The 15,883-nt window shown below is 41.1% G+C and overlaps 1 protein-coding gene across 2 annotated transcripts in view; it reads left to right on the forward strand.

Annotated features, from left to right (window-relative positions):
• brinp3a.1 (bone morphogenetic protein/retinoic acid inducible neural-specific 3a, tandem duplicate 1) overlaps positions 1-15,883 on the forward strand; it is a 55,685-nt gene that overhangs the window by 26,820 nt on the left and 12,982 nt on the right. For both annotated transcript variants that reach the window (XM_030434369.1, XM_030434368.1), the window contains exons 5-6: positions 12,764-12,869; positions 13,325-13,561. In XM_030434369.1, the coding sequence (XP_030290229.1) occupies positions 12,764-12,869; positions 13,325-13,561 (343 nt within the window). The remainder of the gene's footprint in view (positions 1-12,763; positions 12,870-13,324; positions 13,562-15,883) is intronic.

Here is a 15,883-nt window from a genome sequence, read left to right on the forward strand (position 1 = left end):
GTCATCATGTGACTTGAGGAAGGTCACAGAATTACAATAGCTTAAGGAAATTACTTTAAGGAACCGGTTTCAATTCCTTGTAGAATTATAACGTCTTGTAGTGTGAAAAACCAAAACATCAAACCCCCCCTTTCTGGAAATGAAATGGTTGCCGGTGAAAATATGTTGAAAACTGGCTCTCAAATGAAAGTTTTTTTGAAGACGTTGATTGAAATGTTCACATTCTGACTATATTTCGCTGGGAAATCCCAATGCGGTGTCTCCATCGGATTACAAAATTACTTTTATTATGAAAAATGTCTGTAGTGCAAATCCTGCACTTGAGACATTATTTTGAACTATTTTGAATATCATTTCACTGCAGGGGTCAAGAATCCTAACCACCAACCTTCTGACTGGTGGATGACCACTCTACCTTCTGAGCCATAAACGCTCCGTTGTAGTTTGGTGGCATCCAGCCGCATATTTATTTCTTCAACCTGTGCATCTCACCCCAAAAGTCCATCTTTGGAAAGGTCCAAGCTATAACGCCTACGTACTTGTACATGTGCTGTAAACCAGTAAGCACAATGTCTTATTTTACATTAATCTATAGAACTGTTCCCATCACAGTGTCTGAGAAGCTTCTCCGTGGCAGCTCGTGGCCTACAGAGTTCCATATAAGTTACATTTTAAATGTGTTGAAATCATGTCCGTGTATCGTCCACCTACCGCCTACCTGCTGCAATATGACTTTGGAGAAATGACTTCATACTACTAAATATTGTCTCTCTTTCAAACTTCAACTGAACAAACATTCAAAAATGAGTGCACAAGTTTGTGTTTTGTCACACATTGATGTCGTAACTGCATTTCAGCCAGTCGAAAAAGACCGCGAAAAGACATCTTGCACGTTTAGACTAGTTATCACCCAGTTTTCAACCAGAAGACTCGCATTTATCAGCATTTGGTCCACCGAATGTCAGCAAACTGTGAAAGCATCCACAATTTGACAGAGCTGAGGCTGATGCATTCCAATAGCTTGTTTTCTGTGACCAACAAAGCATGTAGCAGTAATATATAAACAGAAGACAAAAAATGCTCTCACACTGGGAAAAGCTGGAGCCAACGAGTCTGGTATTTTTGCCATTTGCCAAATAAACTGATTGAAAAAATAAAAATAAACCCTCTGATTTCATGCTAAGCTTACAAAATGTTGATCTTACTTGGCCACGTGTTGCTGACCAAGCTGACCAAATGACCTCTTTTACAGCTACATTTGGTAAGATTGTTTACGGGGTCGCTTTGATTTTCAGGCTGTAAATAAAATGTGAAAAAAACGAGAAAAATGTTCAAACACGTGTTTTAAAGCGCCCTTCTATGATCGGATTGTCAATTTCTCAAGTTTACATTCGGGATTTGAGCAAAGAAGCAGAATTAAATGAAGACTCTTCATTGACATACAGTCATACTCATATTTGACCCACAGGAATGCTCTTTCACCATGCATGAGGTATAATACACTGTGATACAAACTGTCAGTCTTCTTAAAATGCACATGCCTAGATTGTTTCGAGTTATCAGTCTGTTGTGAAGGGCGGTGTCACATCTTATATCAGAGTGGAAACAAGCATTAAGCATTTGGCAAGAGAACTCCGCTAGAAAAGCAGAAACATCATGGTCTATTTCCTCCATTCTGACTGTGTAGCTGCAGCTAAAAAACTAAATTGCTTGCCTTTTTCTGTGCCGCAGCCCATTTTTCATTGACTTGTCCTTAGCGATGCCCCACTATACAGTCCATCAGAGATAAAACTGTACATTCTCTAAAGTGAATTGGCAAGTGGACGTTGAGCTGATTTGGCAGCCACCACTGAACCAAAGTGCTGCTAAAAACCCCTCTGATTGAGATGAATAGAGAAGGAGCCCTCCGGGGTACATTTGTTTGTGAGGCATTTTCAGGTGACTGATGTAAAATATTCACAGCGTCAGCAGCCTTTAATTCTGAACATGGGTTGTTTTTTTTTTTTACCTCACCCCAATGAAGACGAATGCCAAAACAAGGCTGCCTCTAAGAAGAGCACTGCTCCCCTGGTTTCAAGAGATAACATATTTTAAATGGTAGAAACGCCTGGCCTGGAGGACTGGAGGACTGAGCACAGCAGCACTGTAAAATAATCAAAGACGGGAAAAATATGATAGGAGTGTGGAAAAAAATGGCTTTGCTGTTACATAGTGTGATGAATCAGCCCTTCCATTTCAGTAATTTCCTTTGAGAGTGTCTGTCATTTGTCAAACATTTCGTGGTATAAGTTTAGGTGTCATATTGCGACAGCGCAGACAAGACGAGGACGAGACAGACCAGCCTTATTTAGCAGGCCGTTTTAGCCCAGGATCAAGGTGCAGCAGGTACACAGGAAATGCTGCATCAATCAGTGTGCTTAGCTTTGATTTGGAGCCCAGGCTCCTCTGTATTGAAGATTCATTAAACTAAAGTTGGGAGGAGAATATCATTGACAGGGAGGAGAAGTGATAAGGAATGTTTGACCCAATTTGCTGCGCGGAGCCTTGAGTGTTCAGTCAGTCATGCGGCGTTACGCTTCATTTGTCGGAGTGGGAGAGAACACAAGTAAGATTTGAGCTAGAGAAATCAGATAATGGCTGCTGAGGAATGGTTTGCAGGGGACACGGCTGCCTGAGTTTGGGGGCAGGTTTGATGGCAGGATAAACAAAACAAAACCAAATAAAAAACAAAGCACTTTGTTATCACGAGCACGGATGAATAATTCATAGGGGGCAGATCTTCATTATTCAAAAGGAACATAAATGTTCTTCTTTTTGTCTTTTCACAATGTTCTCCACCCATTTAACCTTTACAAGATCTATAGGTTTCCTTACAGGGGAAGAGGCATTCGATAGATCATTGCGTGGTGTATATAAATTCAGGGTGTGCTGATTGCTGGAAGGATTATCAGCCGATGCCGATCACTGACCATCGATTATTATTAACTGGAGTTTTGCGTAATGAGTGACGTAATAATCGCACCATTAAAATGTTGAGTAGATAAACAGATATATGTATTTTTTTCTTAATTTCAAGAAGTAGGTTTGATCCAAACCTATGACAGTTGTTAAGCTATTAGCTCCCCTAGACAAACACACTGCAGAGCTTTGCTGCTCACTGGCTATGAACTGCTAACAGCTAACTTACTCTCCTGCTTCAATACATATGTTGCAGTGACCTCTTGGTTTAACCAGCGCAGCACAGTTGTGAGGTCTTGTTAGCAAGCTGTGACTGAGAGGATAGATGGTCTTCAGATGTTTCATAGTGCTTGTGCTAAGTAGCCAGACAGTGGTATTAACAATAACAACAGCATCTGAAGAAGCACTTCATTGTAGTTAGAGCTCCATTCAGTTTCCCATTTACCAAGCAACCATCTGTTTGTCCCAAACATGATTCTATCACCCCCGGCAGGAGAACAACGAGATACATTTAGTCTGAAGCGATGGCATTTTAGCGGTGCATCATCTGATCGGCAACCCGGATCATCCTTTATAGAAACCACTGATCAAACCCAGCTGGCAAGACTGTACAGGTCCACACAGGGACCAACATCAACTCAGCAGGCAGAGTCTTGGCCATGAAGTACAGCTTTAGTTTGGACTAATAGGAGCGTGGATAGAACTCTGGACTGAGTCTGGCAAAGTCTTAGCCAAGTCTGAGCCAAGAAATATAGCTCAAGGTCAGCACCACCGCCCAAGTCCAACAACACAGTACACCACAACTGCAGTATGGCCAATTACTAGTGCTTGAGTCTTTCATTTCCTGATGCGGGCCTCATACATCATGCCGAACGTGACCGGAGCTGGGTCATCCAGCACACGGCCACGTGCCCTACTACAGCGTGGATGACATCACTCAAGTTCAACTGTGTATGCAATATGTCCCAAATCCTACCCCTATGTGGCCAAGAGTACACTGCTAGCTTGGAATATGAGCCAGTAATGATCGGTGGACACGCAGTCAGATAACCTTAAAGCTTTAAACTTCACGAAAGATGGCTCCTGGCTATAGACTCACATCTGAGGTCCAATGTCAAGATCTTTAAGAATTTCACTTTATCCAGCTATTTCTCTTTAATCTTCTCTCTTGGCCCCCTTTCAAGTGACTTTCTGTAAAAGGAAATAGCTTAGTTTCTTTCAAAAGGGACTCTGTGACTCAGTGAACATAACACCACATACAGTATTATATGCCACTTTCCCTACCAAAGGTTCCCCTCCGCTCCCCTGTGGCTCAAAGCCACTTTTCTTTCTTTTTGAGGGCATGCAATAATCTCATTCTGATGCTATTTTCCTCCTTCTCCCCTTTTTCTTGCTCGTAGTTTATAAGCTTATCCCTCGCTGGTTGACATTAGAGTGTAAGCCAGTGCAACAAAGTGGTCTTAAAATGTGCATTGAAATCCTCAAAGACTGAATAAACAGGCATAAACGTATCCCAGATGCAAATGTGGATTTTCACATCTTCTACGGCGTGGTGATTAAGCGAGTGACAATTCTTGAAGGTGCAGCGAATGAGGCAATTTCGAAATGAGAGATGATTTTCATGAAACATTAATGCAGTCTCGTAGTTTCTCTCCTGAAAGCAGAGAGTGCAGCCATTTAAAGTCTATTGTTGCTCAATGTGACAACACAAGCCCCACTAAGTGACATTTTATGCTGTTTTTGTGGAATTATTCATATGAGGGATTCACAGCGGTGATGAATCTTCATCAGTAAAATGCTCTCACCTAACTGGTTTTACAATGATATTAAAGCCTTACATTTTTTAAATAATGGATGTGCCCCAGAGCTGTCTCTATCAGTGGACCATGTTAACAGGCTAAGTGCTGCGCTGCCCTGCGGAGGCCTCACACCAATAACACAGCGGCTATAATCAATCTAAATAGTGTGCAAGACAGGCCATAATCTGATTAAGATAATACAGGTATTGTATCTGTAATTTCATTTTATCGTGTTCTTTTAATTCAATTTATTAGCTCTGAATATTCATTTAAAGCTTCTGAGTGAAATCATGCATAGCGGGTACTTTCTGCTTAGCCTTAGTTCATCCTTTTTATGACTCATTTTACATATCTGCTTCATTGATGAACATTTATTTTATGTAAGTTCCTGTTTTTCAACATCCTTTTTTCTTGATTTGCTCTGTCATCTCTGTCATCTTTTGCAACAACACCACAATTTCACATTCCCTTTGCAAATACAACATACTTGAACTTGAAAGAAACTAAGGGGTGTGTGTTTGTGTGTGTGTGTGTGTGTGTGTGCGTGCGTGCATAACCTATAATCTAGTGGGAACACTGTGCCCAACAATCTCTCCCCCTCCCTTGTACAAACCTGGGTAAAACTAGCAGCTGTGCAGCGTTCAATCCGGCTACAATGCCAGATTCACTGGCTCTGGCTCGCAAAGTCGAAACAACACTTCCTGAACCACCGCACTTGTGTGCTGTGTCGCTGGGAGTGGAACTGTGTCAACTTTCTGAGCAGCAATGTTTCCCTGAACGATGTCTCTGGCAGCAGTCAGAGCTGCATTTTCACAGACAGAGTATGATGCAGAGCTAAAAAGGATGCCCTCAGGGCTCACTTGGGAATGCTTGGTGCTTGAATATACAGGCTAGTGACAATTAGAGGAGAAACCCGAAAAAAGGAGTGGAGACACCTAACACATTCGGATGCTTCCACACAGAGCACGAGAGCTCAGTGACTGATGTGAATCATATATTCCATGGCATTCACAGTCACCCAGATGTCAACTTGGGTGAGCCACTGTGTGAGACCAAAGTCATGCATGTGTTAGATAGTGCTTTCATCATCAAAACACTAAATGAGAGAAAATCGCTGGAACTCTAATAGAGCAGTGAATGTATCCCTCCCAGGAGCACTGGAGCTGATATAACAGCTCACGATGATCAAACACCTAACTGAGAAACTTCATAATAATTTGGCACCCATCTATAATTGACTTGCTCAGTTAACTTGCTCTCCCTTTTCCTTGATGTGGTGCAATTTTTTATAGGCCTAAGCCCAATTCGCATGGGACTCATATTACCAAGGGACCTCATGTGATGTATAAATGTTACCCCCCTCATCTGAATTGCATGTAGCACATTCAGACAGAATATGCAAAGTCTGTATTTTACTCAAATTTACTGACATTATCTACAGAATATGAAGCCAAGGCTCTCCGTGTAAGATCAACATTTTTGAAGCAAAGCATCTGTTCCTCCACAGCCACATTAATAATATAGTTTGGAGTTGTTTTGCCTACCTCCCACATGTGTTACAAGCACAGATACATGTTTGCAGCCCATTTAGATCAGGCAAAAGAGCTTTGTGGTTGTACTTGAAGTTGAAAACCTTTTGTTGCTCCTAACTTCCTCCGTCAATACTTTTAGATGTCAGTATATACACAGCTCTCAACTGAAAACAGATATTTTTTACAAAGTCTGTCCCCAAATTAGAGATGCAAGGTACTTATTGTCATGGTTTGGGGATTTGTTTAAGTAATGTCCTGGTTTATTTTGAAAGTCCACCCTCCTTGTGTCATGCTTTGCTTTTCACTTCCTGTCTTTGTCTTTTTCCCGTCAAGTTCTTGCACCTCGTGTTTCACCTTCATTTGCTACTCGTGTTCTACGTGTCATCCTGGTTTGTTCTGATGTTTTTAGGATTCTTGCTTTTAGTTGCCTGCCCTTTCATTGCTTACGTTTGGTTTGTTTTAAACATCTTTTTTTTTTTATTTTTTTTTTAATAAAGCTCACTTTTTGTCACTTGCCAGCTGAGATTCATGCATTTGGGTCCTTTTTTTTTGTTAACATAACACAAATACTTTGACATGACGTCTGTGTTGGCTGAAGAATGGTATGAAATTTGCAGTGGAATTGTTTTTGGCACTGGATTTAAAATCACAGAAGACCTCCACAATTAAACCCTGATTAAAAAACAAAGGATGGAATTGATTAGATTGTTTTGAAAAAAATCTGAAAGCCTTTACAACTAATGTTTAATGTGATGCTATTACTGATACACATCTTTTTGATACTCAATACAAATTTGATGCCTGCAATGTGTTAAGCGAGCACAACTACAAGCATCTCAACTTTTTTGGAATCGGCATTGTAATACAGCAGAGAAGGTAATATTAGTCCCATGCAAATATGGCTGTTTATGAACATTCTCACTGTGATTAAACCTTGTATTACCTACCAGCTTACAGGGTTGCTGGTTCAAGGATTCTGTGCAAGTGAGTGGCAGAAGACAGACATATGCAGCACCGCAGAAAACGACTTGAAAAAGGAAAGAAAACAGAAAAAAGAAACAGAAACTGAACCATGCATTAGCTTTTGTAGGATCAGAATTCTGCACCGAAACTCTTGCAATACAGCCCACAACACTGCTGTTTGTCCAGTGTAATGCACAACAGTTTGATACAGTACATATCACCAAACATCAATATAGATTCCCTATGATTGTGATTTGTCACATTGCAATAAGAAGTGCATTCTTGTTGCTATAGAGATATTCATTTTAAACAGATCAGTAAGCCCTGAAGATATGTTAAAGACATTTTCACGACTCCACGCAAGCAAGATGGAGGATTAATAAATTCTAATGGAGCATTTAGAAGGCAACAAAGACATCAAAAAAGGCAGGCCTGCGGGGCACGCTGAAATTCATGTTGCTAAGATAAACAAGTCACGTCCACAGCATGTGTAAGTATCACAAACTGCTTATTCTAGGAAAGCCTTAAAGTGCAATTAAATGTTCCATTTAATGCAGCTGTTCGTTATTCCAACACAGTCAGCGCAAATTATCTTGTACTCAATTATGGCACATTAATAATTCCCCCTCCAACCGATCCATGTCATTTGCATATCACATTTTTGGAATCACTACTATGTTCTCGCTTTTAGCAAACATCGCCCCGTGAGGTCTCAGATGTAGTGAAATACACAAAAAGGATTTATTTTTCTTTTTGGGGTCGATTTCTAATAGAGAAGGCTGACAGTGCACAGAGCTCTGCTCCACTGGGTTCTTTTTGCAGATGGTCTCATTGCTATGCATAGAAAAGCCATCTTTAGATTTGCATTTGGTCAATTTTCCCCTTTAAGTTGGACATCTGTCCGTGTTGGAAATTAATCTGCGAGTCCCTACGGAGCCTGTTCGGATTTTAATTAATTGTGTTAACGCATCAATAATAAAAAAGAAGAATGGAATAGTCGGCTACTCTCTCCCACACTCTCTGTACCTCCCGACTGTCCTGTCTAATGTGATGATATCTCATTCAAAGGACTTTATTTGAGTCAATGTAAATTGGAAAACAGTAGCTCAGATAATTATTAATTAGCCGGAGACTGAAGGAGACGCTGGGTGTAAAGAGCTCCCAGCTTCTTTTCATCGTCACGTCACTCTCTATTTAGTTTCCTTATTGACCTTGTAGTTGTCAAAAGTAGATGTCAAAAGAAAAACAACTTTTCTGCCCACAGCGGCAAAAAGTCTCCGTTTACCTCCTGGCTGGAGTTGCTGTCATTAATCTGGCAAGGAGACGTTGTTACTTTTATTGGACCTTTGGGAAAATATTAAAAGAAGACACCGTCATGGTGTTTTGCAATAATTCGCGAGTGACAGCCAGGAGATGGATTTCCCTTCAGGTTGGCAGTTTATCTTTGCTGCCCGTGGAGTCTGGATATACGCATGCTCTAAATCAGACTTTTGTCAAGGATGATTGAGCTGAGATTGTGAACGATCTAACCGTGAGTTCAAAGGAGAGGAGTTGTTTTGTGTGTCTGTGTATCATCAGTGCATCTCTGGTGTTGTGTCTTGGAGCCTTGGATAATGTAGCATCGTTCTTGATTTTTTTACATGCCAGTTACAGAAGGCATTTCTGTTTTGACTCGACTTTTGTTTCTCGCTACCAGGTTTATACACAGCTTAAAGAGTTTATTTTCATTATGCTCATGCGGTTTGTTTTCAACACTGTGGCAGTCTGTAAAAATGAAAGCAAGGTTAATTTAGCTGCGTTTCCAACACGTTCTCGCTCTCAAGCTCGTCAAATATGGCAGCTTTGTCAGCAAGGCACAAGTTCGGGACAAAAACTACTTGCAACCTCTGCCGTGGTTCTGTCATTTCACTTACATTTTATGTGTTATCTGGGTTTATGCGGTGGCTTTTGCTCTGTTTCCCTCATGTTTTCCTGTGCTCCTTCCCAATGTGGTTTCCCTCTGCACCTGTGATGCATCTCCTCCATTATCCCAGTGCTGTTTCTAGTGTTTTTTCTACCCGTAACCCTCAAATGTGTTTCTCCGCCTCTATGCACCTGCAACCCACCCGTTCGCTAGTTTAGTTTGTCTTTAAGTCCAGTGTTTTGTTCAGTTCAGTTTCCCTGATCGTGATCCTGCTGTTGGTTCCATTTTCTTCTGCAGGTTTTCCATCCAGCCACCAGGGTTACTTTTTGGCACTCTTGCCTTGGATGTGAGCTGACATTTGCTGCTTTCAGTTTCTAATCAAACAAAGAATCATAAAACCAGCGGCAGGAAGAAAAAAAAAAAAAAAAAAGTGTTTTCTTCAAGAGAGTCTCTCCACCAAATGTTTTCATGTCATTATATGAAGTCGTGTGATTTTAGGTGCACTCAGTGTCTATTGTGAGTGGGCAAAGCCTGCGTGAAAACCACTGCACATACAAGTATTGAACACAGCCCAGTGAGAAACAAGCCCTTGAAATGTTTTACTCTCCAGCTATGGCATTGAATGGTGCTGTGAGAGCAATCAGGGGATTTGGCACGACAGGGAGCCCATGTGCGAACCCAGACCACTAGTCCGTGCTTTAAAACGCCGGGGTCCTTCAAATGAACATGATGGGAAACTTTCCTGCCTTTTTATCAGTAATGACTATGTTTTAAAGGACTGCGCAGCTTGAGTTTGGCTGCATATTCATCTTATTTAATGTTCAAGAGTATGACCAGTATGGTCTTGCCTGCTTCATGTGCTTGCTCACAGTTATACATCAGTCTGATGAGTGTAGACGGCAGAGTACGGAGTAATGGTTGCCGGAAATTGAAGCAGTCTCTGTAGAAATAGTTGCTGTCTTTGTGTTGTTGTATTCAGTCAACCTTTATATTGCATTACATCCTTTACATTTAGAATTAATGTGAATGTGGAAGATTTGTTGGACTTAATCCAGCAGAGAATTAGCAGTGAGTTTTAACAGATTGCCCAACTAGTAAACCGAAATAAACAGCCTGAGTGGAGCTGTGGATCAGTTATCTGTCTGATCCGCTACAAAAAGCTTCACGGTTCCCAGATAATCACTCCTTTTATTAAGGAGACAGGATCATTCTACTTCATAAGTAAATACAAGCGAGCAATAAAAGGAACAGTATCTAGTTGCCCACACTCTGTTAGGTTTGCTGTCATTCAGCGATGTTACGTGAGCATCGGTGACTGGGTGCTCAAATTCCACTTCCCCTTGAAAAATGGCTTTTACTATTGCTTTGGCAATTTGGACTTCGGTCACAGACCAGGTGAAAGCTCAGAGTACAAATAACAGAAGCTGTTATTCATGAATTTATTAAGCGTATTCCAAAGTTATTTCACTTCGCTCTCCAGCAGAGACACCAGGACACGGTGATGTTTACCGCCCCGACTGTTTATTCAGGCACAGAACAGCTTTTTTTGACAATCCTTGCAAACACAAGCAGTCGCGTAACAGTCGACAGGCCCTCTGCATGCACACACTTTTTCATCAAATAAACTCTCACTTCTCAAATATGAGCAGGGAGGAGGCTGGACAGAGTTCCCTGTATGTGCGTAAATCCATGTGATTTTCCTCTTCTCCTACTCCTACACACTTTAACCTTTTCTGAGTCAATTAACCTGACTCAGAATAGGTGTGTAAAACCATGTGCCCTCTCTGCCTCCAGCTGCTGCTTCCAACACGCCCACTCATCACAGACCACTCACATGCACATTTTCCTTCCAGTACTTTTTGTCAATTTAAGCTGTCTGGCGTGCCTCGGAGATAAATGTTTGAACAGGGGAATGTTTTCATTGCTAATTATGTAGGCATAGCGTTTGTGCGACAGATTGTCAGATATTCAAAAATGCCATGTTGACGCATGGCATGTGAATAAATAGGATGGTTATATCCTCTGTAGACTGCCTGGACGATGACCCCCTCTCCGCGCCATACGAACAAATTCTGCCAACTTGTTTGGCGCCTCATTTCATGTCACTGAACCGTTTCCTAGATTGTAGAAGGGTTCTCCTGGGACAAGAGAAACTCATGCTAACCAAATGTGTTTTCGTTTCTCGGGCTGCAGTGATTTCATATCCTTCAGCCTTCAGTTCTCTCTTGGAGGCTTTACAACTGGCGAGCAGAAACATCATTGAAAAACATCATCAGAAAATTGCCACAGCGCTCGTGTGAACTGCATGTGAAAACATTAAACAATCATAGCTGAAGTAATTACACCTACTGACATTGAGAATCCCATAGTTGTGTGTAGTTCTGCTAGAACTGTGACACAGGTGCAACAAGATTACCAAATATCTACATGCGCGAAAAAGTGACAGAGAAGCGAGTCATTTCGCGGGCGTGTGACACTCAAAAAAAAAAAAAAAAAAAGTATTTCGGGCCCCAGTGCAGCAGGTGACATAATTACACAATTTGGCCCTGACAAAGGTTGTATTACTCACCCAAATTCTGGGCAGTTAGAGTTGCATTGTGGGTAATATAGTGTAAGCATTAACAAAGGAAAAATAAAGTTTGGGAAATATGAATATATTGTAGATCTTGATACTAGGGTCTACTAAGGATACTTGATACTAGCATTTTCCCTATAAAGCACCAGTGTGAAAAAGATGCCTGTAAAACTGATGACAGGACACTTTGAACTTAGCGTTCTAGGCATTTAAAAAAGTCTATGATGTCATCACAATGTAAAAAGAAGCGAAGCTACGAACAGTTTCGGTGTGTGCACCAGGTGAACAGTTCTCATTGGACTGAATGGGTTCACTATCAGGTTTAGAATATATGCTGGAATACATTTTAAAAAGGCAGTAAATGTAGTTCTGCTTTATTCGCTTTCATACGGTCCCTTGTGAGTTTGACAAGTCGTAGGAGTGCAGCGCTAAATCTGAGCCCTTCAAGCCCCAAAGGGTGAACCCACTCTTGACAGCGATTGTTTTGTTGCCAAGCCTCTCGTCACGTTTGAGCCTGTGCAGTCCTGTAACAATATTACATACTCCATGTAAACCTTTGCACCAAGCAATTACATAAATCCTCAGGTGTGTGTATAATTGAATAGGACGTGCTTACACTAGCATCACAATGGGTTTTAGCATGTTACGGGTGCCGGTGGGCACTGTAATGGGTAAATGCAATGTAGAGATACATTTGACAGATGACACTGGAACCAACTCATTATGCTTTATTCCAGGGGACATTATCACAACTCAATGTCAGGCCCATAGCTCACAAAGTCATTGTCCTGTTCTGATTTACACAATGCAGTGTCCTAAATAATGCCTAATGTATATTGTGTTTCTCAGTGGTGCAGATAGCAAAGGCAAAGGGTGTTTTTAATGTCATACTGGGTGACATTTAGTCATGTGCACCCTGTTCCCCTCTTTCATTCCTCTTTCTCATCTTTCAATCTGTGTGTATATTTAATGCCATTAGTGGGTTTCTTTCGTAGTATGGATTATCATAACATGCCTGTTTTTCTCCCTTTAGGTGACCGAAACAAGGACGGGCCCTCTCGGATGCAGTAACTATGACAACCTCGATTCTGTCAGCTCCGTTTTGGTTCAGAGCCCCGAAAACAAGATTCATTTGCAAGGTTGGCCATCCATAATTGAACTCCCCCAATTTTCTGATGGAATTGTCACAGTATCTGTTCTCTGGCAAGCTTATAACTGCAGCACGAGAGTGTCAGAACGAATTTAGCTTCAATCACTCTTCTTCTTTTTTCCTTTTATTTTTTTGCCGCGCATGCTTGCAGAGTTCTGAAGTGAATCCCAGACAGTAATGATTCAGAACAAAAGTAGCAGAACTGTGCAGTAAAAATAAAACTTTAAGTGAATCTTAGCATATTGCATGTGACGCCAAGCATATGTCACTGTGTCAAAAAAAAAAACAAACAAACAGAGGAAATGATTTCTGCCTTTCAGTTACAGATCTGACAAACAACTGCCATAAACACATTTTCTGCAATAACTAAAGTACTTACTGCTCCCTCTTCATACATCCGTGTGACATGCTTGTGTTTTTGTCTTGTTTTTGTCCTCGCTGTAGGTCTTCAGGCCATACTGCCAGAGTACCTGAGGGCCAGGTTTGTGCAGGCAGCTCTCAGCTACATCGGCTGTAATGAGGAGGGCCAGTTTGTGTGCAGGGACAATGACTGCTGGTGCCAGTGCGCCGTGGACTACCCGCAGTGTAATTGCCCCGAGGTGGATCTGAGGGCTATGGAAGCCAGTTTGCTGAAAATCCGAGATTCCTGGAAAATGGCAAACCAAGACTTTGAGGAGTCAGGTCAGTGTTGTCTTTTTTTTTCCATACCGACAGCAAATTAGACCCAACTGCTTGAGGAGCCCATGGGCACAGAAGACAAGGGACAATCCAATCCATGTGGCAGCAAAGCAGCATCTTGAAGGATTATAAGAGAAACAACAGGAGTGGATCATTGCATGCCATGCCTGATGACACAAATGCGATGAATTTGGTGTCTTAATGTTACATCCAGTCATGGCCTATATGTGTAAATACAATTCGGTCAACAAGACGTTAACATAAAGCACTTTAATCCTTTTATCCCAATGTGCAAGACCTTTAGTTTAAAAAGACATATATGTACTATTTCACAGAAATAGCTGATGTTTTTTTGGTGTTATCTTTCAGCAGAATGATGTATGCTAGGTGCAAGTTCGCTTCTTACTCTAATTAATGAACTAAATAAACTCACATCATGTCAAAAGAAGGAAACATTTTTACATCTATTTTCCCCACCAGAAAGAAAAATTCACCAATACACCATCGGATTTTAAGATTCTCTCTTCTACCTACTTATAACTCATTGTAAAAAAAACGTATTTTCAAACTCAACATTAACATTGGTTTGTCTTTCCATGCCCACTTCTTGTTTGGTCAAAAAATAAATCCTTGATCTTTCAGGGAGACTTCAGTCAGCGAATAAGGCCACTTAGCTCTTAGGCTTACTGAAGCCATTTGAGAAATATACGTAATAAATATTGCAAATTACACCTTTACTAGTTGACATGACTAAGTTGCAGCTGATGCAGTGACACATATTGCCAGTGAAACGGCGTACCATGTAGATGAAGGTATTCTATTTTCATTTTTCAATATCATTAGATATAGTGGTGTTCTTCAGATTTCTCTCAGGAACTGTTTATAGCTACAATATTTGTTGGACAATCTGCACAATTAAATGTTTTACAAATAATGTTCATCAAATTGATGAAAAAAATCCAGTTAATCCAATTCTGCCACCATAGAGGCAGGCCTGCCTATTGATCGGTAACATGTTCCACAATGGACTAATACAGCAGGAGATATTAAAGGCATTGCTCAGCAGAAATGGCACTGAAAAATCTCTACTGGCTGACAGATTTGTCATCTCACAGTGCACGTTGTCAGAACGCCTCAACCTTTTTCTTTAGCATTCAAACAGCTACCTTTTGTTGAGCCTGTCTGTGTACAAAATTTGCACTGTGCCAATCTCACAGTGCTGGAAATGAAAGGGCAGCATTTACAGTAATGTGACTGGGTCAGCAGTGATTCAGTCAAATGAAGTCTGTCACTCCCAGACACAAACCACAGTTACTGTGACCTGTTACCAGCCTGTGATGTAACATGTAATTTAATACCTCCCTTCCTTCCTATTTTAACCAAAAAACGATTGCGCGTGCTTTCAGACAAGCTTTTTGCAAGGTGATGTCATTGATGGAACACTGTCTAGTGACCACCTTGACATTTATCTCATAGCTGCGCCCTCAGTGTGTCGTGTATTACACTAAATGTTCCAACATAGCTCTGTTTCTGTGTCCTCCATCATGACTGAAACCGTGAGTTTCAGTCATTTCAAAGCCTTGCCTTAAGCTGTTCTTTGTGCACCTTGCTGGTGTTATTACTGGCTACATGCTTCTGCACTAAGGGCAACTTGATTAGCACTCAGTTGGCAATAACTTAAGCAGCAAGGTGCCCTGGGAGCCGCAGTTGCAGTCCTGTATTAAGTAAAGAAAAAATACGGTTCCCTTGAAACCCCTGGGGATCCACTTGTATTTTTGATCTAATGGAGAACAACTAATACCAGCAGCAGAGCAGAGGGATTAATAATCATGACGGAGTGTTAAATGAGGTTTCCACAGTCAGCTGATGGCCGACATGACCTGCACTGACCTTCCACCGAGTGTGAAATTCTTTAATTAGGAAACCTTCCACTCCATTGCTGGATATAGTAACTTTCTTTACTGCTTAAGGCTAATGCCTGATTATGTTTTCAGTGAGACAAATAATAGAATAATGGACATATTAGTACAGTGAAATAGGCAAAGACCCCTTGACGAGAGGGTACACTATGGGGATTTGGTCATAATGTATTTCAATATTCAGCATTTTCCGTAAAAGAAAATACTATTTGCTCAAAATTAACCCAACTAATAAGACACATAACGTATTAATCGCATCACTCTCATATAGCAAGTGAAAAAAATCTCCTGACGCGCATCATCTCGCCCCCTGAAAATGTTATTTTCATGCCCAGAAAGTGTCTTTACTGGTGCTCCTCCAAATCTGACAGTGTCTGCTATTTTTGAAGCGCTGTTACCCTCCTGG

This window comes from Sparus aurata, chromosome 11 (assembly GCF_900880675.1).
Source record: "Sparus aurata chromosome 11, fSpaAur1.1, whole genome shotgun sequence".
NCBI lineage: Eukaryota > Metazoa > Chordata > Actinopteri > Spariformes > Sparidae > Sparus > Sparus aurata.